The 25,525-nt window shown below is 34.0% G+C and overlaps 1 protein-coding gene across 1 annotated transcript in view; it reads right to left on the bottom strand.

The window, feature by feature from the left end:
• LOC107454047 (voltage-dependent T-type calcium channel subunit alpha-1I) overlaps positions 1–25,525 on the bottom strand; it is a 345,752-nt gene that overhangs the window by 48,198 nt on the left and 272,029 nt on the right. The window contains exons 6-13 of the mRNA XM_071181078.1: positions 23,235–23,327; positions 20,403–20,937; positions 18,482–18,661; positions 9,890–10,173; positions 8,016–8,167; positions 4,303–4,488; positions 3,163–3,280; positions 2,073–2,228 (exon numbers count right to left, since the gene is read on the bottom strand). Coding sequence (XP_071037179.1) covers positions 2,073–2,228; positions 3,163–3,280; positions 4,303–4,488; positions 8,016–8,167; positions 9,890–10,173; positions 18,482–18,661; positions 20,403–20,937; positions 23,235–23,327 — 1,704 coding nt within the window. The remainder of the gene's footprint in view (positions 1–2,072; positions 2,229–3,162; positions 3,281–4,302; positions 4,489–8,015; positions 8,168–9,889; positions 10,174–18,481; positions 18,662–20,402; positions 20,938–23,234; positions 23,328–25,525) is intronic.

Raw genomic sequence — 25,525 nt, 5'->3', positions numbered from 1 at the left:
GGAGCTGTGGCGGTGACTATGGTAACTAGGTATGATCATTTTAAGTAGGGGTGCGAGGTCCCTCTTTAGGACTGGTTTCGGCGAGAGAAAAGAAGACCTCTTCATCGAAGCTACCTTCTCTAAAATGCCCTCTTCTTGTTTCCATAGTACCAGACTGTCGCAGACTTAGTGGCGGTAAGAGTACCTGTCTTAGACAAACAGTACATCCGTTTATAGGGAGGATTACATTCACAGAAGAAAAGACATAGAACACAGAGAGGAAAAGTTACACGTCTACGGTGGGATTTGAACTCACAACCACTAGCCGCGTAGACCAGTACAGTAATCAATAGACTAGAGATCGGCATATTTCGCAAGTTTAACGTCATATTTCTACTTTGAACATTCGAATTTATGAGTCTAGATTTACTTGGCAATCCTTATGGTTCATATTTAGACTACTTTTTTCAATAATCCTAAGTAGACACCAGAAATGTCTTAAATTTGTAAGGGAAATAAGACTTTCTCCAATTCTTGGAAATTGGCATCGCTGAATTCACTCCTAAACATATTCATTCTTGATTTATTTTATTTTATAACCGTCGTTGAACAGCCGACCTAATTTTTGGGTCTACGACTATCAATGTTCAATTCTGAAACCTTGCAATTTTGAACCCAAACCAGAAGACAAGGGAAGTTCTGAATCAAGTATTGGGGGAAATTGGCCTTCATAGAGGACTTTTTCTGATGGAACTAACCCGCACTTATGTTAGATGGAGAGGATAACCGCGGAAACCTTCCACGGTTAGCTTGACGTCAAGGGGATTCTAACCTATGATCCGTATACCACTGAGGATATTTTGCGCCAGCACTGTGATTGGTGCAACCGGATGCGAGTTCGTATCGCCTTACCATCGCTGAGATTCGAACCCAGTTCACCTCTCTGGGAAGCAAACTCTCTACCCCCTAAGGCATCATGGTTCATTCATTCTTGATTTTTATTTTTAATTTTATAACCGTCGTTGAACAGCTGACCCAATTTTAGATTTACGACTACTAATGTTTAACTCCGTAGCCTTGTAATTTTGAACCCAATCAAGAAGGAAAGGGAACTACTGGATCAGTACCCCTAGAGTAATGATTTGTTACGGGAACATGGAGGCCTTAGTGACTCGACGGATTTAATGTGCATCAGTCGCCATTAACTACACGGGAAGTCTTCGGTCAGCGGGGATCGAACCCACGAACTCTTGGACATGAGTCCAGTGCCCTGCCAACCCGGCTATCCCGACCCATTCATTCTTGATTCAGACTTGCAAAGGGAGGTTTGTTTCAGATTTACTTTCTTGTTTCAGATATTTCTGTCTGTTTATGATTTCAAGGATCTGGAGTAGCCCAATGACTTACCATTTAGGATTTGCATCAACAAATATATCAGGATCTTTTTTTTTTAATATGTGAAATTTACTAAACATACTTAATATGTTTTCATTTTAATATTTAGTGCAAGTAAATTAAATAATTCCCCGTTTTTCAGTTTTTTTTTTAAAAAAAGACAATTTTAAATAAATTAAAGAAAAATTATAAATAGTTCTACGAAGAACTAACTCTAAAACTAATTTTTATTTATCTGATTCCTTTTCCAAGTTCAATTATTCAACTTTTTTTTCTCAAAAAGCAATTAAAGTTGAGTTTCTAGGACAGCTATGCTTTTCCATGTATAAGAGGTACCGCAGTGGACTGATCGTTAAGACACGGTTCCCAGAAGATCACTGAAGTCAAGCATCAATAACTGTGGTCATTGTGCGAATGGGTGACCACTTGGATCAGTCTGCGTTGGGACCGAGAAAGTGCGGTATTGGTCCTCGTTAAACTGTTCTACCGTAAAGAGCTCGACTTCGCGTGCAGGTCATCGGGCTACCGAAGCGGGGGTGCCATCCCCTATGCAGAGGATCTAAATTGTGATGGCAAGTCTTCGGATCATCCTCAGGGATGCTTCCCAGACCGTCGCCAATTGCCCATTGCGCAGCTCTAGTGCGACGTAAATGAACTACAACAGCAACAATAATCCATGTATGAGAGATATTACTTACTTCAGCAGAGAAGCCTTCGACTAGGATGGCAACCAACAAGTTGAAGAGGACGTAGTTTCCAAAAGTCATCAACGCTACAAAATACAAGGCCGCCCAATGAGATGTCTTCTCCATTCCGTTGAACAGAACCACGTTCCAGTCCTCTTGTGTCAATATCTGGAAGAAAGAAGAAATGACAAAAACAGGCAGCGAAATTTCCACTCTCCATTGGTAATCAAATATTTCACGCTGACGGAGCTAGTTTCATCGTTTTAAAATGCCGAGCTTTGAATTAAACTACAGAGACACATTACACTTAATGGATAATGCCACCGTATTCAGTCCCTTGTCATATTATTGGACGTACTATAAGATTCTTAGTAAAATCTTAATTATCAGGTGATACTACACGGTTTTATTGTTTTTACGTAACTGGAACCGGTTTTTACTTGTTTACTACTTTCATGTATTAATTGGTGAACATTGTAATGCAATACGCTAAAAATGATTACAAATAGGAAGTATATAAAAAAATCTCCTGAATAAAACCCATTACATGTATGTTTAAATATAAAAGTATTGCATATAAACTCGTGCAAAAGATGTAATTATTAACAAACTACAGTGCGTCTAATAATTTGGCCTAATTATTGTAATATACTGATATAATACCTGATGTAATAAATATTCTATATTTATATAATATATCGTCTAGTTTATCCAATCGTCGAATTTATATTAAACATCGTCTAATTTAACCCATTGATGCACGAACGTAAAGAAGTGCAAACCGGTTTCAATCTTGTAGAAACCATAAAGTTGTGTAATATCACTCGGTAATTAAGATTTTACATAGATTCTTTTAGTACGGAGAATAATTTGGACAGGATAAAAAACATATAACTAATTTTTCTTCTATAAAGATTTATAATTACACAAAAATACCCAGTTCCTTATACATTAGCTGGGATGAATTAAGTATGCGAATAAGGGATTCGACCCCTTTAAATAAAAATATCAAAAAATCAGCTTCAAAAAATATCTAGTTCTCAGTAATGTTTTTAGTTTATTAAAAATTCGTGAGATGCTTATGAACAAAATAAATTCTTACTTGAAAAACTGTAACAATTGCCCAAAGCAAGGAGTCAAAGTTTTTCCGATCACATTGTGTAGCACCATCTGGTAACTTCTTGCAAAATTTGCAACCAAATAAATTCATTCCTAATATACTGAAAGAACGAGAAGGGAAAGTTATAATCTACTTGTGCATACAGTACAAAAATTAAGGTTATAAACCAATAAGGAAATAATTAAATTAAAAAAAAAAATTTGCTGCTTACTCATAAAATAAGTAGATGATAAAAATTCGTGCAATTCAGATGTATATATACACTACAAATTAAACTAAAGAAAGGGCTTATGCTAAAGAATTTATTAATGTATACTAGTTAAGGTTACAATAAAATACTTGCTTAATTTACTTGTATATAAAGCACAAGTAAAAGTTAATAAAATTTACTTGTACTTTCGTAACATTCGTAATTTACTTGTATATATATATATATATTACCGGCAAAGTTTGAAATCCAGCATTTTACTGAATGCCTAGGCATTGTATATAATGCCTAAGACTAGCCGACAATGTATGAATAGATTTATAATTCACATATTTCCTAGGCATTCTATGGAATGTCAAATGAGAAACCGTCAAAGTAAAGAATACATTTCCGATTCGTTTCTCGTAAAGCGTGGCAAGGCACGTGACTTTTAACGAGCACCTCAAGCTCTGAATTTGTCAGTTGCACTTTGCGGTTTGTACGAGCCTGTCAAAATACACAATTTTACTTAAATTTGTTCAAAAATTTATTCCTTTTTCTTTACGCATTTTGAATAAACCTTTTTTAATGGCACTCTCATTATTTTTTCAGAATAACATTTTTAGTCTCGAGAAATGCACATCATTTACATAATAACCTCATCAGGACGTGCTTTTCATACTTTGCCTAAATAGCATTTGTCATTCTTTAGAATGCGTAGGTATAATATACAATGCCTAAGGAAAGTATGCAATACTTCTCCTATTTCATACCTTGCCTAAAAACATCCGGCATTATATACAATGCCTAGGCATTCTACAGCATGCCGGTGTTTCATACTTTGCCCCGGTAACGTAAATATATATATTGACGTTATAAAAATATTAATTTAATTTTTGGAGAATTTTCTATGAGATAGCTGTAGGGCAACTCACCTAAAAATAAATATGAAGAGTATTAGAAGAGCGAAAAAGACAGCCACATTGTCCACCGTCCTCAGCATGATGATTAGCTGCCTTCTAAGAGCAGGCATGAAGCGGACCAATTTCAATATCCTTAGTAGTCGAAAAGTTCGGAGAACTGACAGGCCACTTCCACTGCTTTGGCATAGCTCTACAAGACTGAAAATAAAAATGTTTGACCTTTACAAATCTCGCAAAAAGTAACTTTACAGCTTTTCTGTTTTAATTTGTTTCTGTGTTTTGCACTGTTTAGAGCGAAATATATGAGTGAAAATTATTAATTTATTTACTCGATCGCTATTTTTAAAGGAAACAAAGCTACATTTTTTAATACTGAAAAACCTGGTTGCTTCATTTCAATCACACATTGTTTTTATTTCGTTGTCTTTCATGCAAATTTGGTTATGATTATGATTTTATAAATATTGATGCTCTCTTTAAAAATACATCTAAGACTCATGACGTTTTGTAAATTTTAAATAGTGGATATTTTATTTTATTATCGGAAGTAAACAGAGGTCCATGTAGAATTCGTAGCCTTGTAATTTAAAGTCCAGAAAATAAAAGACTAGAGCGCTTTCTGTATTTTATTGCCTCTTCGTTTATTCAATTTTTTTTCCTTTTTTTGTGGGTTGTATTACAAATCAGAAAATAAGACATCTAGATTAAACATCGGGCTATCATTTGACATTCTGGAAGATTTGATGATGAGCATTTCTGTTACATGAAAATGAAAACTACGAATAACTTCCACAGTTAGTCTGAACCATATTTGTGCCCCTTTACGAGATATTTCAAACCAGCACTGCCAATGGTGAGAGCCTAGAGCTGTATTCGAATTGATTAGCCTGCCCTGGGATTCTAGCCTGGGTCACCTCATCATGCAGTGCGCAAAAAAAGAGATCACCCTGAATAACTTTTGATCTAATGATCGGATCTTCACGTTCTAGGGCTCAATGCTAATGGTTTGAGTTGGTGACCTCAAATATACTAATTAATAAGTGCAGATTTTAAGCTATTAATCAATATTTTAATCAGACAAAAAAAACGCACTTTTTCTGAATAAACACACCTTTTTTTCCGACGGATTCGGATTTCTGACACCCAAAATATAAAGGGTAGAAGCAATCTGGGAGATATGGTCTTCATAGAGTGATCAAGAGAGCTCTCTAAAATTTTTGCCCTTTAATGCTAATTTTAATTTTTGCGCATTTTGCTATATCCTGCGAACTTTTCAAACGAACTGAAAAATTTGTGAATGCAATTATAAAATTTTGTACACAATTATTTTTAGTACCTACGTTGTATGCTTTTGAGTCAGATTTCATAACTTAAAATATCGTCTGCACATATCAATTAGTATATTTGAGATCTTCCCCTTGAACCGTTAAGATTGAGTCCTATGACGTGAAAATCCGATCATTAGATCGGAAGTTATTCAGGGTGGTCCTCTTCTTTGTGCGCACTGTACATTATCTCATGAGCCACGGTGGTTCGAAAACTAGATATTTATATTCTGTCTATGGAACGAACTCCTCTCGTTTTTCGTCTGGAGCAGCAGTAGTGGTGACTATGGTTAAGATGTTTAACTATTTCAAGTAGGGGAGTTGAGTCAATTTTTGAGGCAGGCTTTGGGTAGGGTCGGCGAGAGAAAGGGAATAAAAGGAGAGAGAGACTCTCCTATTTGAAATGAGCTACTTACTATTTCCATAGAAGTGGACGGCCGACTTTATGGCGAAAGGAGTTCTTTTCATAGACAAACTATAAGTAATTCGTTGTGACTTTCACGTATTTACTACTTTTTGCATGTTTGGAGAATATCTTTTCAGAAACTATAATTGCTATTCAAAATTCCTCATTTAAACTTCTAAAAGTTATACCACACGGTAATAAAGCATGTTAGGGTAATACAGGGGTAATAAAGCATTATTCTCTGAACGATGGTTAGAGACAAAGTAAAGAACATTAAAAGACAAGGACTTTAAATGTTGTTTCTTGAAGCTTTTATATCCAAGTATAGCTCCTTCTCCAGTAGTTGACACTTGACTCCGCCTTCATCACGTGGTATGCGACGCTACTAGGGTAAACTAACCAGTGAAGGAACACTTAAGCTTCGCTTGCCTTTTAAAAAATCATATTAATTTCGAAATTCGTAATTTTAGTTAAATGACAGTGTCAACATATTTGTTACTAATTGCAGATTACGTACATTTTTTTAGAGAACTTACATAATATTGTTTTAAAGTTTTGGAGGTTCAAATAACAAGTAGTAAGAAGACCAAGTGAAGGAACAGCTCTTAACAGTGAATGAACACCCAGTAAAGGAACACTTAATTATGGTTATTTTTTAATGCTCTTTATGAATTTATATGCCATGCAAACATCTAAAAACAAGCCTATTCTTGAAATTATAACATACAAATACTTGGAAAATGTTAACTTTTTTTTTAATCATGAATTTAAAAGTAAAGTGACAACATATTAACACATACTGTTCATTCACTGGAAAATCTATGCCCAGTAAAGGAACATGCCTGCTCCTTCACTGGTTAGAAGTTGTTTTTTTGTATTTTTAACATACTTTTGATGCAAAACATCACTAAGGGTATAAGAAAATTAAAGTTTTTCTTTCCTTTTTATTAACTTAGAGAAAAAACCCAGTAAAGGAACACTTGTTCCTTCACTGGTTTTTCATCGTTTGGTGATCCAGTGAATAAACACCCCCTTATCTCAGTATTTGATTATGCTATGATGCTTAAAAAAATAAAACGTAACTTCAATAACTATATTTTGAACTCTTATTTTCACAGTGAGAAAAATAAAACTATTACATGCAATTAATTCCACTTCAATCATGTAAATACAAACACTCACCTTATAATTTTTTCAAAGAAACAATGTGTTGCAGCGATAATAACAAATTTAAAATTTTTTCCAGAGAAGTCTATTTGATCAGGTAATCCAAAACATTGCTAGATGACTTCCTATTGTTTGGCAGTAAGCTATTGCTACCAATCAATCAAAAGAAAAAATTTCAAATTCTTATTTTTAATCAATACATATGAAATGTTCCGTCACTGGGTAGTGTTCCTCCACTGGTTGGTTTACCCTATTTCGCTATTTTTGGGAGAAGGATGTGAACAATCCTGAACAAGGTTGCTATTTGGCAATCGTATGGCAAAAATATTTATTTCGCAAATTTTCTACTTTTTTAACATTAAATATATTCATAAACTTGATGATATTTCGCGCGATTATGACATTTCTCGCTTTTGAGTGAATTGTTTGTCCTTTTTGAGACATTTTGCTGGGAAAACAGCAGTTTTTAAATTTAAAATATATTCGGTTAGCTAAAGAAACGAATGGTATAATAGCAGATGATAAAGCGAACGTGACTGAAAAATAATTCACTGTTCATGTTTGGCGTGCATAAAGGGTTGTCTCAATTTCAAGGGTGGAGATGCTTCTCTTCTTACTCCCGCACTGAAATGAACTCTGCGTCCGAGGAGGTGGAGCCAAGTGCCAACTCCTGGTGAACGAACTACTATACCGGAATACATTGCAGCTGGTGGATGTTACTTAGAAATCTATTAAATGGGCACGTGATTCACAAAATATTTTTAGGAGTTATTAGATGAGTCCTGATAACTAGTAGCAGCACGATTTATAAAAAATATAACGCTCACCTGAGGACGACGATGACACTGTCGAAAACGTTAAATCCGCTGCTGATGTAGGAACAAAATCCTTCCGCAAACATTTTGAGGATCATCTCCAGAAAAAAGACAGCTGTGAAAATGACGTTGCTGATTTCCACGATGAGGGTCAATTCATCGGGCTGTAATTAAAGAAATACAACCAACATTAATTGACAAAGATAGTTTATCTGAATCTTTTGACGAAATTCAAAGGCAGTTCTAGAAGTTCTGGAAGTAAAACTTCCTAGAAGTTATAGAAGTAAAACTTCCTGGAAGTTCTTGAAGTAAAACAAAGTAGTTCTAGAAGTAAAACTTCTTAGAAATTCTGGAAGTAAACATCCGAGAAGTCCTAGAAGTTCTAGAAGTAACACTTCCTAAAAGTTCTAGAAGTAAAACTTCCTGGAAGTTCTTGAAGTAAAACAAAGTAGATCTAGAAGTAAAACTTCTTAGAAATTCTGGAAGTAAACTTCCTAGAAGTCCTAGAAGTTCTAGAAGTAACACTTCCTAAAAGTTCAAGAAGTAAAACTTCCTGGAAGTTTTTGAAGTAAAACAAAGTAGTTCTAGAAGTAAAACTTCCTTTCATATATTTTTCAAACTGCAAGGAAATTTGAACGAAATCGGCTCTTGAAGTTTTCTCTCTCTCTCTTTTTTTTAGTAGCCATGTGAATGGAATTGTATAAATCTTAATTTGAATGACAAATTAGTTCTTTAAGTTCAAAAAATTTTGTTATTTAATATTTTAAAAAAACGAAAGAAAAAAAAACAGAATTTTGGAGAGTAAATATTTTAGGAGCATACCAGTGTCCTTCTTTGACCAACCCGGTTGGATAAAACGGGGTCTATGTACAAATAATGAAGAAAAAAAAACAATGTTTTTCCTATTGAAATATGTTTTTATAGCAACAAATTAATGCAATGATATACCTTCATGGATATACATGCAGGATTTAAAGAAACGAAGATCATAAATTTCATATATTTGGAGGTAAAATGTCAAATCTTGATTAATAAATTACAATGACTAGGAAAATCTGTCGCACTGCAATGGATCCTTTCTCCCTGTGGAATTAATGGCAATGAAATGGCTGATGATTTGACCAAACAGGGCGCCTCCATACAACAGGTCAATAATAACCGGCCGCTTTTGCAATCTTTAAACGAATTCTCAAAAGAAAAGTCATCACTGATTTCCACAAGCATCTAATGTGAGGAAATTTTAACAAAAAGTACATGGATCTTAAGCCAAATAGCATTCCCGACTGATCGAGCCACGAGGCCTCGGCTCAGTACCATCTCTCTATTTTATTTTATTTTATAACCGTCGTTGAACAGCCGACCCAATTTCATGGGTTTACGACTACTTACGTTCAACTCCGTAGCCCTGTAATTTTGAACCAATCCAGAAGACAAGGAAACTCCTGGATCAGTACCCCCAGAGGTATTGATTTGTTGTGGGAACATGGAGGACTTTGAGACTCGACAGATTTAACGTGCATCAGTCACCATTTACTACACGGGGAGTCTTCGGCCGGCGAGGATCGAACCCACGACCTCTTGGGTATGGGCCCAGCGCCTTACCGACCAGGCTATCCCGGCCCCCATCTCTCTATAGAATATGCCGGTTACTTATACAAATCCAAGCTGGCTTCTGATTCATATTGCTCTATATGCCGAGGCCAATTTGAAATAGATGGTCGCCAAGTTCTCCTTTGAAGTGCTCACCGGTGGAGAAACTATTGCTGACTGAAACTAAGCAAGGTGTCGAATGAGAAAACGACTATTTTAATTTTCAAGTACTATCAGATTACAAGTAACAATTGTACAATAAATCCTCAGGAGTTGTGTTTACAGAGAGTATTTACCTGGTTGTGGTACTCTATGCCCATACTAAGAGTATTAACAAGAATGGCTGTGAGTATGCCTCTTTGGAAGTATCTATGGTCGGTGAGGAACTTCACCCGGGACTGCTGTTTATTCCACCACTTGCAGAAGGCGCTCCTGCTCCTGTTCCCTGTTACGCAGTCATTGAGGTCAGCTTCCGACTCTTCTTCCTCCGACCAGTAATCTTCGGTGGTGTGGAACTTCGACTCGCCGCTGCTCTCTGGATTGTAGAACAGAAGTTGAGGCGCCGATAGATGTTTGTCACCTTCAAGAATGAAACAAAAATATTATGTGTGTAACAAAGTGTAAATTCAACAGGAATATTCACCCTTGCTATATACGTTTATGGCTCAGATACAATAATTTGCGCCAATAGTGAAAGACAAAGATAATTTTGGTTGTAATAAATTAGTTATGTCGAGGTGAAGTGAACACGAGATAGGCCATCCACTAATTATACTACAGTTAAATGTGACGCTTATTATTCTTATTTAAATGTAATAATAGTTTAACGCACATATAATAACATAAATAACGTACATAGTAAGAACCGCAGTGGTTCAAAAGATGGAGCACACCCCTTCGAATGAGATGACTCAGGTTCGAATGACAGCGTAGGCTCGCCCCGACCACAGTGCTGACGTAAAATATCCTCAGTGGTAAATGGATCATGGGTTAGCCGTCGGCCTAACCGTGGAAGGTTTTCATGTTTTTTCTCTCCATGTGACGTAAATGTGGGTTAGTTCCATCAAAAAGTCCTCCACGAAGGCTAGTTTGTCACAATGCTTGAGCCAGTTCAATATTGAGAGTCGTTGGTGTTCCTTCGATTGCTACTTGCCCTGCCAGCTAGTCTGTTTTGGGAATCAAGCGACTACGCGTTTCTTGTTTATCAGTAGCGCCACCTATGACCAAGAATGTAATTTTTGCCACACACACATCACAGCTCGTTTTACAAGGCGGACCCATTCATTCATCCACAGACCGTCATTTTGACCTGTACCAGAGAACGATCAGTCTCCAATTCAGTAGCTCCAGAGGTATGGATTCATAATGGGAATTTGGAGGACTTTGTGACCCCGACAGATTTAACGTGCACCAGTCACCATTTATTGCACGATATTTTTTCAACCGATGGTATTAGAACTCACACCGTCCCTCGCGAATACGAGTTCCAACGTTCTACCAACCAGGCTATCCAAGCCCTATTGATGGTCGTAAATTCAAAATTAGGTTGACTGATCAACGTCGGTTATAAAAAAGTATATAATCCTGTAAAAGTGTAGCAAATATACACTAACAAAGCGCAATTACAATTTTGTATCCTAATACATACTTCGTAAAGACGAAAACTGTCAAATTCAAGAGCGTCTAAGTGGGAAATAATGGGCACAAATTTCCTGTAAAAAGATATTAAGCGGGCTTTGAACTTTAATTTCGAGCCAACTAAACATTTGTAAACATGTCATATTATAGTATCAAGAAAAAAGTTTCGAAAACATTGCTGTCTAAATTGTATATTAATGTTTAAATTGTTTTATATGTATGTTTAAATTGTCTTATAATTATTATTAAATTATTATTATAATTATAATTATAATTATATTATAATTATAATTATAATATTATTATAATTATTATTAAATTGTATAGTAACAAATAAAAAAAAGTGAAATTTTGAAAGTTCATTAAGAATTTCTCATAAGGTGGTCTCGCAGATCTAACAGCGATTAAGTTTAAGTATACTTCAACAACAAAGTTTTAAATTCTGATTAAAGTTGTTAACTAGAAAAGTTTATAATTTTTCTCATTCGAATTTAATTTATAATTTTTTTTCAAATTTTAATATAAATTGCAAGAGTTTTCAATGAACACCGTAACTGTTAATTCAAAGGAAAAGGACCATATCTAACATTAATGCTATTAGATTCAACAATGTAATACTGAAACAATTTTTTTAAGGATTTCCAATTGTAACAATAAAAATAAGAGAATAAATACTCAGCTGTTTAATTAATTGTTAATATACTTAACGAATAACAAGACTACATAAGTTGTATTTCACTCTGAAAAAAGTTTTTTTTTCAAAAAACTGCTTCAGCGATTTAGTAAAAAATTCAGCGATTTAATAGAAATACGGAAACAGTTGTTTTAATGATTTCCAATTGTAACAATAAAAATAAGAGAATAAAGATTCAGCTTTTTAATTAATTGTTAATATACTTAACAAATAAAAAGACTACATAAGTTGTATTTCACTATGAAGAAAGTTTTTTTCAAAAATATGCTTCAGCGATTTAATGGAAAATTCCGCGATTCAATGGAAATACGGAATTTTTTTTTTAAGATTTCCAATTGTAACAATTAAAATAAGAGAATGAAGATTCAGCTGTTTAATTAATTGTTATTATACTTAACAAATAACAAGGCAACATAAGTTGAAAAAAGTTTTTTTCAAAAATATGATTCTGCGATTTAATAGAAATACGGAAACAGTTTTTTAAGGATTTCCAATTGTAGCAATAAAAATAAGAGAATAAAGATTCAGCTGTTTAATTAATTTTTAAGATACTTAACAAATAACAAGACTATATAAGTTGTATTTCACTATGAAAAAAGTTTTTTTCAGAAAAAATGCTTCAGCGATTTAATGCGTGTTCAAACGTATCAATTGATACTATGTAATTATTTAGCATAATTTTTAGTAGAATAGATTTAGTAAGTTCCTTAAACTTATTTATCCGTCATTAATATACTTTTTCAGCATTTCTTTTGACGTTGTTATGAAATATTTTTGCAATGAAATCTCTTTTTTTTTTTACGCATGAATCTTTTTTTTCCATTTTTTTACACAAGATCTAATTACGAAATGATCACAACACCTAAAGTGCATCGATTGATTTATTATTTTAGATAATTTGAAGTCCTAAAAATCAATGATAAACGTAATTACGATGTCAATAGAAAGCTATTTTGTATAGGTAGTGAATTTTTAGTGCAATGTGATTAAAGTGTGCGTAGAATTAAAAATTAGGCGTAGTTAACGACATTATTGTTTCCACCTTTTGAGAAGTGTCTTTATTTGGCCAAACGAAAGTAATTTTAATTTCACAGCAGCTTTTGAAATGTCACAAGATTGAAGCCTAAGTTTCACTTTTCATTCCTGACTAAGTGTTAAAAATAATTTTCAGACATTAAGATATAAACAGACATTAAGAAATAAACACGAAATTTCTCAGTAACATCTTTATATCTTGAAAGCAAGTCTGAAACTAAAATAGCAGTTCATTCATCTTATTCGCGTCATTAATTGGATAATTTCGTGTTAGCACGAAAGCAAATTGCCACCACATCATCGCCCTCAACTGAAATCAACTGACACGATCATAAAGATATACAGAATCACGAATAAAAAGAAGGAATTTACGAACTAAAACGAGGTGGACTGAAATAACTTCATAAGGGGGTTGACAGATTAGTTTTTTGTCAGTTTCAACAGATTTTGCAAAGGTCGTTGTCACTTCTACTGAAGTTCGGTGGATTGAAAAGGTTGACAGATTATGACTGACACTTTCTGCCCCCAGAAAGTAATCTTGCAAGTTAAAAAAAAAATAGGGGTTTAAAATAATTGCTTTTTCAGCACATTCCTGTACCTTCCTTCTGCTTGGTTTATCCATTAAAAAGGTACTTGTAGATGGTGTCACGCGCATCTTAAATGTTAATGATGCCATGATGTCTTTTTTCATGTTTGTTTTTTCTTCCGTGTCGTTCCGCTCAATTATTCATAAGTAAACAAACCCTTAAAATATGGTTGCTTCTGGTTATATATAGAAATTGAAAGAAAGATGGGAAGATCCTTCTCTCTCTTTTGAGGTTTACTACATATAAGCCAAAAGTGAAGCCCCCTTTGAGTTTATTTTGGAGATGAGAATGATTTCGACAGAAAAAAAAAGTCAAAAAGCGTTGGAGAATTCTTTGGACGAAAAAAAATGAGTAATTGGTTACTTACTTTCCCAAGATGAGTTTACTTAGTTCTTGGAAGAATTTCATTTCTCCAAGTTGCTTGATTTAGTCAGGAAACATAAGAATATTTACGTCTCAAGAGTTTTATTTTATTAGCTAATTTTCAAATGCACTTTCACTGATTTCACTTAGCCTTTTACTGATTAATATGTTACATTTTCAAACAGTTGTGAGCTAATAATATTTATCTATAGCTTACAAGCTTAATGGAGGAAGGTTCTACGAAGAAAAAGATATTTTAGTCATTTTTAATTCTACAACACCAATTTACTTTGTCACGTCCTTAAATTCAACATATTCCAGCTGAAGAAGGTACTATGGGACAGTTACAAGTACAAACATTAGGCGAGGAAATTAGGCGAAAGCGCTACATTAGGCGAAAGCGATCTAACAAAAACAAATAATTAGCGCTTCGCCTAATTAGGCGAAGCGCTAATTAGGCGAAAGCGACTTTTGAGAAAAGCTGAACCAAAAATATCAAACTAATTAAAATTGGAGATGTTTTTAATAATCACCTTTCCCTCGGCAATCAAACAGTTTTCAATGAACCAATAAATTTCGATAGTAATTTTGTTTTTTCTTGACTTCAAACTTTAATGAGCATATTTTTCGACTGTTTTTAACAAGGATTTTTAAAATGTGCATTAAGGGGGATCATTAAAGAACACCCCGACGAATGAAGATGTGAAATTCTTCAAAGTTTATTCAGTCATTTTGTGTTTCACAGGCATGTAATTTGAACAGTTAATATTTTGTTATCAAAGACTTCGTTCATGTGAACAATGTTCGCACATTCTGTTTACTCGATTGTTAATAGACTGAATTTTCCAGAGTATGTGAGAGATGAGTAGATTTTAGTTATGAAATTTATCTATTGCAAGCTCAAAATAAAATAGCTTTTTTTTCAATATTTGTTTTTGTTGAAAATTCACTATTAAATTTTCAAACGGTTGTACAGAACAATACAAACAAACAATACAAACAAAGGTCAAACGGCAATACAGATCTTGAAGAAATATCAGCAAAAGTAACAATTTCAATCATTTCATCTCTGATATTTTAAATTTCTTAATTTAACTTTAATCTAAAGATAATTCAGCAATTTTACAGTGCTGATGTAAAATATCCTCAGAGGTAGACAGATCATGGGTTAGAGTCTCCTTGCTACTAGGATAACCATGGGAGATTTTCGTGGTTTTTCTCTCTATGTAACACAAATGAGGTAAATTCCATCAAAAAGTCCTCCACTAAGGCTAGTTTGTCCCAACTCTTGACCCAAGAGTCCCCTTGTCTTCTGGATTGGGTTCAAAATTGCGAGGCTACGGAGTTGAACATTGGTAGTCGTAAACTCAAAATCGGATCGGCTGTTCAACGACGGTTTAAATCTCGTATACAAAAATGAACTATTTGTAAGTATTTTTTAAAGCTATCAGATTCCTCTAATTTCTGCCGTAAGATACAATCGTAAATATAAAAGTAGTTAAAATCTATTTCAAGAAATGGCAGCACCACAGATCATTTATCAAATGTTTTAAATCTCCCATTCAAATCAAAGGTTCCCAACTTTTTTTCCAGCATACAGCCCATTGTGCAAGTCAAAAAGTTTTCAACAACCCCCGATATAAAATTTTATTAAATAATTTTAAAAAAAAAACTTCTTTTAACATTTTGATCCCTTAATTATATCGTTATTTTAATGAAAATTTCTATAAATTTTTTTTATGAATTTTTTATTTTAATTTTTATTTAGTAAATTTCTTATTAAAGCAGCCATCACTGTTTGCATGGAAATGAATTCGATTTATCGCTTTTCTATTTAAATTAAACAATCAACTAAATATTATCAATTTAAATATAAAATGTTTCTGAGGTCTGGGAAAAATTATGAATATAATGAGCTTAATAATGAGTAATAATAATGAGTTTTCAGAAAATTAGGCTGCGAAAGAAGTTTAAGATCCTTAAATCTCCTTAAAAATAAGATTTGATTAAAAAAAAAACAGTTGCTTAGGTGAAATATAGAAAAATTGGTCTTAATTGCAACACGTTAAAATTTAGCGCAATTAAAAAATAAAGATTCGTATGGAAGTTTGAAGAAGGAAAATAACGACGAATTAAAATAATCTGAAAATCAAAATATCAACTGTTAAAAAAAACTAGTTTGATTTTTAAGTGTTAAAATACTTTGTATAGAACAATAAACAGAATGTTGTTTTTATTGTTACTGATTCGTAAACATTTTCTCAATTAAATTGCTAAATTAATAATTGCTTTAATAACATTTAATACATTGAAAACTAGAATAAATATGTATTGGTTTTTGAATACAGAACAAACGAAATAATTAGTTTTAATGTGCACTCGATATTTAACCCCTTCCTTCTCGCTCCCGTGAAAATGAAGGAGTGAGTTTTCGCCCGCTATTTCTCGCTCCCGTGATATTGACGAGCTGAAGCAACACCTCCTAGAAGTCTGAAGGCCTCAGCACGGATCAATTTAGTAGTCCGATGTGACGAAGTTAACTGCGCAGTTGATGAAAAATAAGAAAGATGTCATTACGTTCGGGGTACTAAGCTGCGCAGTGGTTGCAAATACGAAATATGTCATTACGTTTGGACTACTAAAGGATATTTATGGTAACCCATGCAGAGGCCTACTCTTTTCTAGGAGGTGTTGGCTGAAGTGTGCAGCAGTAACGGGCCAATAAGAATAAAACTAATTCATTTCTTTTGCCCGGAAATCATTTTATTTCTTATTTTACACACCTGATGGCAACAACAGGATATTTTTAAGGTAATTGTTGATAGTTAGTTTATTTAAAACTAAGCTGCAGCACTAATCAAATACGTAATACAAATACAAAAGCTAAAAAATGGGCACTTTTATGACCGTTTTCTTGAAAATTAACCGATCGTTAAGGGGTTAAAATGACTTTCTTCTGTAAGTTTGGCAAATTTTCCAGAAAGTTCCAACGCTCCCCCTCCACGAGGTTTTCAACCCCTTTGAAGTTGGCGCTCGCGTTTGGAACCTAGAGGATAAATAATTCAGGCCAGACAATACTATGATGCCATTAAGAGATAGTGGCTCAAGGTATGGAGCATTCACCTTCCAATGAATCGGGTTCGAATCCCAGTGATGGCTTATCAATATAAATTTCGCATCCGGTTTACGCCGACCACAGTGCTGACTTAAAATATCGTCAGGGGTAGGCGGATCATGGGTTAGAGTCCCCTTTATGTCAGGCTAACCATGGAACATTTTCGTGGTATTCCTCTTCATGTAACGCAAATGCCGATCAGTTCCATCAAAAAGTTTTCAATGAAGGCAAATTTCTCCCATCTAGGAATTCTAGAAATTGATTACACATGGCTACGAAGTTGAATATTAGAAGTCGTAAACTCAAAAATTGCCGTCGGATGTTCAACGGCGGTTATAAAAAAAAAAAAAAGTTTGTGTTTTGTCGTCAAAATTTACATATTTCACAATTAAACATTTTTGACCATAATTAAATAAAATAATAAAAGTACTAAATTATTATTAAAAATTATTTTTTATTTTGAATTACCTCTGTATAAACGAATCTCATGATTGATTCGCTCTAAAAGTTTCTGAGATATGGCAAAATAAATAAAAATTAATATTAAGGGACTCAAACTTCCGATCTTCATTCAACCGTATTTTCCAAATTGCGACTAATTCTATATTTTGACTGTCAAAACTCCGAGTTCGTCGGAAAAAGAGTCACTGTACCGTAATTACTGTCCTTAATTATTAAGAAACCCTGTAAGCTTGTAATTAACGAGCAAATATGTTAGGAGCACCGCATAATAATATAATATTTAAGATATAAGATTATTTTGAATATTTATATTCGCAGTACTTAAGACAACTTGATGGTTAGCATAATCTTGAAGGTATCCATAATTCTATCATGAGCCATTATAATTTTGATAGTAGCCAGCATAGGTAACCATCACCCCAAAGTAGGAATTCGGTCTGATTTATGATGGACCAACATAAGAATAGCAATTTGTTTTGACGGTTAGTTCATGCTGAAACATCAAAATTTTGCATCTTAGTTTCTTAGAAATCAAATGTTGGAACGGTCATGAACCCCTGTCTCCCCAATGTTGGAATTCGGATTGATTTATTGTGGTCCAACATAAAAAAAACAAATTGATTTGATGGTATATTCTTGAGAACCAACAAGAATTCCCATTAAAACATCACGGAAATGTATAGTTGGTACCATCATGGACCATTAAGAATCATCATGGATTGTTGGTCCATGAGCGCCAAACTTCTCTTGATGGCTAACCATCATAGTGTATAGAAGTAGCATTTTCCATCATGGCATGATGGAAGTTTGTTGGCATATCAAAAACCATGAACTCATAATGGAAGGAAAATGTTGGATGATGTTGATCATCAAATGCTGTTGAGCCATCAGGAATAGCACTGAAACCAACATAAACCATCAAAATGTTTTGATGGGGCCATGAAGAATTTTGATTTGGGTTGTTTTCGCTTTGAAAAAAAAAATTGTATCTTACCTCTTTCAAGGTTTGAGTAGATACGCTGCATAGCAAAAGTGTTTCCGAATCCGGCTAAAACAGCCCCTTGCGTTGCACCAAGAGCTAATAATTCGGCACAGGTTAGCTGAGATGTTCGACTTTCGGATGTCGATCTTTTTCGTACTTCAGGTTTATTTGTAACAACTTTGAGAGGGTTAGCTGAAAGAAAAAATGAACACAGAAAGGTTAAATTAGTCGTATATTTAAAAGAGACGCACAGAAAGAATTTTAAAAAAAAGAAGAAGAAAAAAACAAAAAAAACATGACTAAGAATAGCTGGACCTAGGTCCNAAAAAAAAAAAAAAAAAAAAAAAAAAAAAAAAAAAAAAACAGGCAAAGAGCTTAAAAATTTGTCCACTTGAGAATTTTGTCCACAACATATATTTCCTACCATATATTTTTCTCCATGCCATTCATTTTAGGTCATAAATTTTTTGCACACCTTTCAATACATTTTTCTATGACATTTTGTTAATACCATGCATTTTATACCTTACGCTTTTTTTTGTTCGCACCATACGCTATGGATAGTTGACCGAGTAAAGAACCCTTTCGCGCCGACTGTCGCATATACGTGCCAGCAAGAAACGCACTCACTTACCGGCCAATACGCAGGTGTGCCAGAGCTTTTTCTTCTTCACCCCCGACTGCCACTCATTTGTGCCAGTGCCCTGGAACGTTTTAAAAAATAAAAATTCTGCCAGAAGATGGCATTGTATGTCCATATGGTTTCAGATACATGTAGATTTGACCTTCTACTCAAAATGAGGGTAGTATGACTCACCTACACGTGGTTTTTAGGAGGAAGGAATGGAGGAGGAAGAAATGATTTCTGACGGCTCTTTAAATTCGCAAATAGTTTTCGCACGTGCGCTTCCCATTGCGAAAGCATTAACGCAGATGGTGCTAGGGGTTAAAATTTGTCGTAAGACATCCGGGTTGCTAGTTACGACTGATTTTTACGCCTAAACTTAAAAAAAAAACGCACCATAAAATATTATTATACTTGCAGTGTTTTCAGTATAACGCGTTCTTTCAACCTATCTTTCAACAAAACAAACAAAAATTGAAATCGGAAAACTCCGCAAGCCTGCTATGATACTACCAAACAGAAAATATCGAACGGTGCTATTTTACACAAATATATTTTATTTTATAACCGTCGTTGAACAGCCGACCCAATTTCTGGATTTACGACAACTAATGTTCAACTCTGTAGTCTTGTAATTTTGAACCCTATCCAGAAGATAAGGAAACTGCTGGATTCTATTGGGAGAAATTTGCCTTCGTGAAGGACTTTTTAATGGAGCTACCCCGCATTTGCGTTCATGGAAAGGAAGACCACGAGAACCTCCCACGGTTATCTTGACGGCAAGGCGACTCTAACCCATGATCCATCTACTACTGAGGATATTTCACGTCAGCACTATGGTGGGTGCAAGCCGGATGCGGATTTCGTATTACCAGCTATCACCGGGATTCGAACCCAGTTCACCTCATAGGCGAGAGCTCTATCCCCTGAATCATCGCGGCTCTTTACCCAAATATAGACAAATAAGGGATAAAACTCAAAACATGACTAACCTTACACTTTATGCTGTGATATTAATTTTGTTAAATTTGTTTTAGGCTCAAGACCTGTTAGAATTTATACATTACAGAAAACTTTCATGAATGGTAAAATATAAAGCGCGAATTTAAACACAAATCACAATATTAAAACTTCCTAGAATATTATATTAGGCATGTTCACACTTTTCCTCATAAGCAAAACGTAAGCGGTGGGATACACCGGATGTTTTCTAAATTTTTCCCGGTTTTAGGAAAATTTTTATTGCTTACATTCAGTCAAACATTCAAACTTTTATACAAAACGAGTAAATTATTTATTAGACATTACCTAGTATGTCTAAGGTATCTTTGACTTCGTGTCGGCGTTGCAGTCCCTCCTCTAGGTTGGAAAGTTCTCTAGGAGAGGCCACTAGGTCTATATCAGAAATCTCTGGACTCGCAAAAGGTGCCATTGGGGTGTTGTCTTCTATGGGTGCTGTGGGGAGGGTTATGAGGTCATCGGTTGTGGATTTGGAACCATTGTTTTTCAGGGAACTCTGACCGGGCTGCCATTTTCTTTTCTTCGAAGATCGCCTTCTCAGGGTTATGGAACTGGGATGTCCTTCCGGGGTGTTCCTTTTCCGCTTGTGCTTTCTGCAGAACCTTAAGAATTTTCTCCTAGTTCGACGACCCAAGTGGGCAACGTATTTGAACAGTTGGGAATAGCAACCGGATGGTTCGGAAGCGTTGGTGCTGGCGATCGTGCTGGAAGAGTGAAACCGTGCACGTTCGATGCGCATGCGCTCCATTTCGCGTTTTTTGGTCTCTGAGAATTGAGTCGCGATCACAACTAAACACAGATTAATCATAAAAAATGAACCAACCTGCAAAAAACAAGAAGAAAGGTTACTTAAATATTTACGTATAACTCGCAGGCTAATTTCATAATCTGCCCCTTCGCAAGTATAGTTCGTTCACCAGAAGTTGAGACTTGGCTCCACCTCCTGGGACGCAGAGTTCATTTCAGCGCGGGAGTTAGAAGAGAAACATCTCCGTTGTTGAAATTGAGACAACCCTTAATTTGCGCCAAACACAAAAAGTGAATTCTTTTTCAGTCACTTACTTTGCTTTATCATCTGTTATTATACCTTTTGTTACACTTACTAATTAAATATAGTTTAAATTTAAAAACTGCTGTTCTCCCAGCGAAATGTCTCATAAAGGACAAACTATTCACTCAAAAGAAAGAAATATCATAAAAAAAGGGTGAAAAATATCATCCAATTTATGAAATATTTATTGTTAAAAAAATGCACATAAAGTTTGCGAAATAAATATTTTTGCCAAACGATCGCCAAATAGCAACATTGTTCAGGATTGCTCACAACCTTCTCCCAAAAATAGCGAAATAGTATCGTCGTATACCACGTGATGAAGGCGGGGCCAAGTGCCAACTCCTGGTGAACGAGCTATAGCCGCTGCCGTTTTAAGTGCATCCATCATATTTTATTCAATATGATACTTTTTATTTTTATTTTATTTTATTTTATTTTATTTTATTTTATTTTATTTTAATTTAATTTAATTTAATTTAATTTAATTTAATTTAATTTAACATTGTTTAGTTTACATTTATTTTATTTCCATTTAATTAATTTTAACAGCCTACCCGACTTTCGGGTTTACGATTACTTATATTCAACTCAGTAGCCTTGCAATTTTGAACTCAATCCGGAAGATAAGGTAACTCCTGGATCAAGTATCGAGAGAAATTTGCCTTCGTGGAGGACTTTTTCATGCAACTAACCAGCATTTGCGTTACATCGTAAGGAAAACTACGAAAACCTCTCACGGTCAGCCTAACGGCTAGGATACTCTCACCCATGAGCCGGGTGTGGATTTCATATCGACCAGCCATCGCTGGGATTTGCACGCGGTTCACCTCATTGGGAGGCGAATGCTCTGTCCCCTGAGCCGACACGGCTCTTTCATTTTAATCGCCGTAAACTGAAATACAGGCTATTTCGAAAACACATCACTCATTGTTCAGTTAGACTGAATCATTTTACGTAATTTGCAATAAGCCTAGAGAAGTACAGGCTTATTATAAATAGCCTTATTAAAGGTTTATTGCAATAAGTCATGATAATTTCAGTCTCAGTCATTCCTCGCACATTTTTTCTTAAAAAATTAATCATCAAGTTTATAGGCTGATTGCAATTATCTTTACAATCTCAGGCAGATTAGAAACCACTGAAGATTTTTTTAAAATTAGCTTGGTGCTTTGAAAACTGCTATCGACATTTGTAAGGAATCGGTCTCAGGAGATATATTCATTTTTGAAAGGCAATAAAGCTCATCTCAGTGAGAAAGTTACCTCACCTGCTAGAATTATAGCTCAGGATTATAATCATTCTTCACTGAAACCGTCTCGTTAGAACATGTGAGTTGTAAGAAACTGCTTCATGAATGATTTAGAATCCAATGAGATTCTTCTACGGGAACTCAATCTTTGAAAGTGTTCAAAATTACGAGAATAGAAAATTTATGAAATGAAATCTCGAACGGTATAAATTTTCTATTCATATAACAAGCACAAAAATTGTCTCTTATTGTTGCTGTTTCTAATGCCACTTGCCTTACTAGCAAGCCTGCTTGGTGAAACCGATCGAATTTAAGGCAGAGTGTGCGTTTCTTGTTTTTCAGTGGCGCCATCTATGGCCAAGAATTCGACTTCTGCCACACCCAGAAGCCGCACCCGTTTATAGGGCGGACCCATTCATACATTCATTCGTTCATCCACAGATCGTAATTTTGACCTGAATCAGAGAACGATCGATCTCCAATCCAGTACCCCTAGAGGTATTGATTTGTTATGGGAACATGGAGGACTTATGCGACTCGACAGATTTAACGTGCCTCAGTCACTTTACTACACTGGGAATCTTCGGCCGGCGGGGTTCGAACCCACGAACTCTAGGACATGAGCCCAGCGCCCTACCGACCAGACTATCCCGGCCCAAAAAAATGTCTCTTAAAGGGCTCAAGAAAATGATTTTGTAATAAATTGCAGGTATTTAAAATATCACTCTATCGAGACTATTACGTGATTACTATTAAAGGCTTGGCAACTACTTGAGTTTGGCAACATTTTGAATAAAATAATATTAAAATAACTTACTACAATGAGAAGAACAAAATAAGTGAAATCCCAAAAGGAATGAGCATCTTGCACGTAATACATAATATCCGTCCAGCCTTCTAAGCTAATTACCTGCAATACATACATAGTGCTATTTAATGACGCTGCAAATGGTATTTAAACAATTAAAGAGCACAGAAAAGAAATCATGTTTAGTTATATTATATTGAATTTGAAAAGCACATTTAAAACGCGAAGAAGTAGTTTATAAAATGCATTATTCGGATGGAAACTTCACTTGTTTTAAATAAACTTGTCATTAAGGTCCTATGTAATAATTATTAACTTAAAAATCAGGGCAGTTTCTGTACGTACTTCTTAGAACGATATTTAATGATTTGGCAAATGATATTTAAACAATTGTAGAGCATAGAAAAAAAATTCTTAAAAAAAATTATCATTGGCGTCAGTAATAATACTAGAGTATTTTACGTTTTTTCTTTTAAAAAATTAGCACAATTTCTTCATAAGATTTGCTTTTCAGTGCAAAATTTATTCATTATTTTAAGTACCATTGATTTTAAATTGTTTAGGTTTAAAGTAACACGCTTTAAAAACATAATTGTAAACAAAATAAATACGTGGTTTTAGTTAGCGTTACAAATACTACTTTTGTACTTCGCATATGCTATCACGCTTATTTACTATCAAAACGAATAAAAAATAATTGGGTATAATATGAAAAAAGCACAACTACTTCCACTTACTTGGAATAACATTTACATTTTAGTTTAATTAATAAACTGAGTTTTAAATATGCTTACTAAATTCATAAACTTCGGTAAAACAACAATATAAATTATTTCCAAGGGAACTAGACTAATACAATTCCAACCTGGCGAGTAGCGACTTATAACAAGACACTTCGTTTGATGCTTTTACTTGTTGCTAGAAATCAGGTTCGCAGAAAATGCTGTTTACTAGTTAAATTTAGTAGGAATAACACGATCTGTGACGTAGGCTATAGTATACCCAATTAAATATTGAAGAACGCGCATTAAGAGCTATAAGCTAGCAAACATCAATGATGTTATTATTAAAATATTTGATTTAAAACTAAACAAAGTCATTTTTTCCACTTTCACTTAATTTATAAAGAGTAAAAGCAAACTTTTTTTTAATGATTTTCAGGCAAATCAGAAAAGTTATTAGAAAAACAAAAAGAAAAGTATTGATAAAAAAAAACATTATTTTTATTACTTTCGTTTAAACAATAGAGAGTAGGAGTTATTGTTTCATTTATCATTAATTTTGAATACAGTAAATGTTATTATCATTCATTTTATCACTTTCTCATTTAACTAGCAGAAATCGTAAGTGAATATCACGTTAATTACTTTCATTTTAATTATAAAGAGTACAAACAAATTATTTTTTTATTATTTTCATTTTAATAATGAAGAGTTAGTAGAAGAACAATGAAGAAAGAAATGTTTTTTGCTGTCTTTTTCATTTAAACGGTAGTTTTAGTTTAAATTTAAAATGTATTTATTTTAATCTGAACTACTATAGTTAACTAAGATATTCTAATCTATGCTTAACTAAGACATATTTAGTATTCATTTACTAAAATCTTCGTCCAATGTTTCCTACCCCGTTGAGAATTAAATGTGCTCTAAATGCAAATATTCTTTAAATAACATGGACACTCCATAAATTGTTTCTTAACATTTTGTTTCACTCTCCTCTATTAATCAACTATTCATTTCAAACAATAATATAATTTACCTATAACTGCAAAGCTTTATTAATAATATTACATCAGACTTTAATTTAATAAAGAAATTCATTTACACGGAATTCATGATAAAAAGAAAATAATTCATCATCACTTGTTTAATCAAATTTGCGTTCATCTCCAATAGTCATTAATGAAACTTCATTGGATTTCAAAGCCGTAAATTTAATTGGAATGACGGGAGAATTTCTCTTTAAAACTTGAATTACAAAATTTCCAAAAGTGTAACAGAAGTTGACAATAATTTTAAGTTTCAATCTCTATGTAAGCCTTCGTTTACGGACTTGGAAGTCGGTTACTAAAATGTAATAAGTTGGAGTACTATTTTTATTAATCGATATTTCATTGAAAATTTAAGTTGTAATTGTATATTCACAAGCATAATTAAACCTTTTCTGTTTTTTTTTTCTTCTTTTAAAGTTAAGAAGACATTTTATACTTTTTCTTGAGTTAGTTATTTAAACGTATTGCACACAATTTATCTACAAAAAATTCCCGTAGGGAATTTTTTCAAAAAAAAAAAAAAAAAATC

This window comes from Parasteatoda tepidariorum, chromosome 5 (genome assembly GCF_043381705.1).
Source record: "Parasteatoda tepidariorum isolate YZ-2023 chromosome 5, CAS_Ptep_4.0, whole genome shotgun sequence".
In the NCBI taxonomy this organism is placed as follows: domain Eukaryota; kingdom Metazoa; phylum Arthropoda; class Arachnida; order Araneae; family Theridiidae; genus Parasteatoda; species Parasteatoda tepidariorum.
Note: the sequence above shows the minus strand (reverse complement) of the source record. Positions and strands in the feature narration are given on the sequence as shown.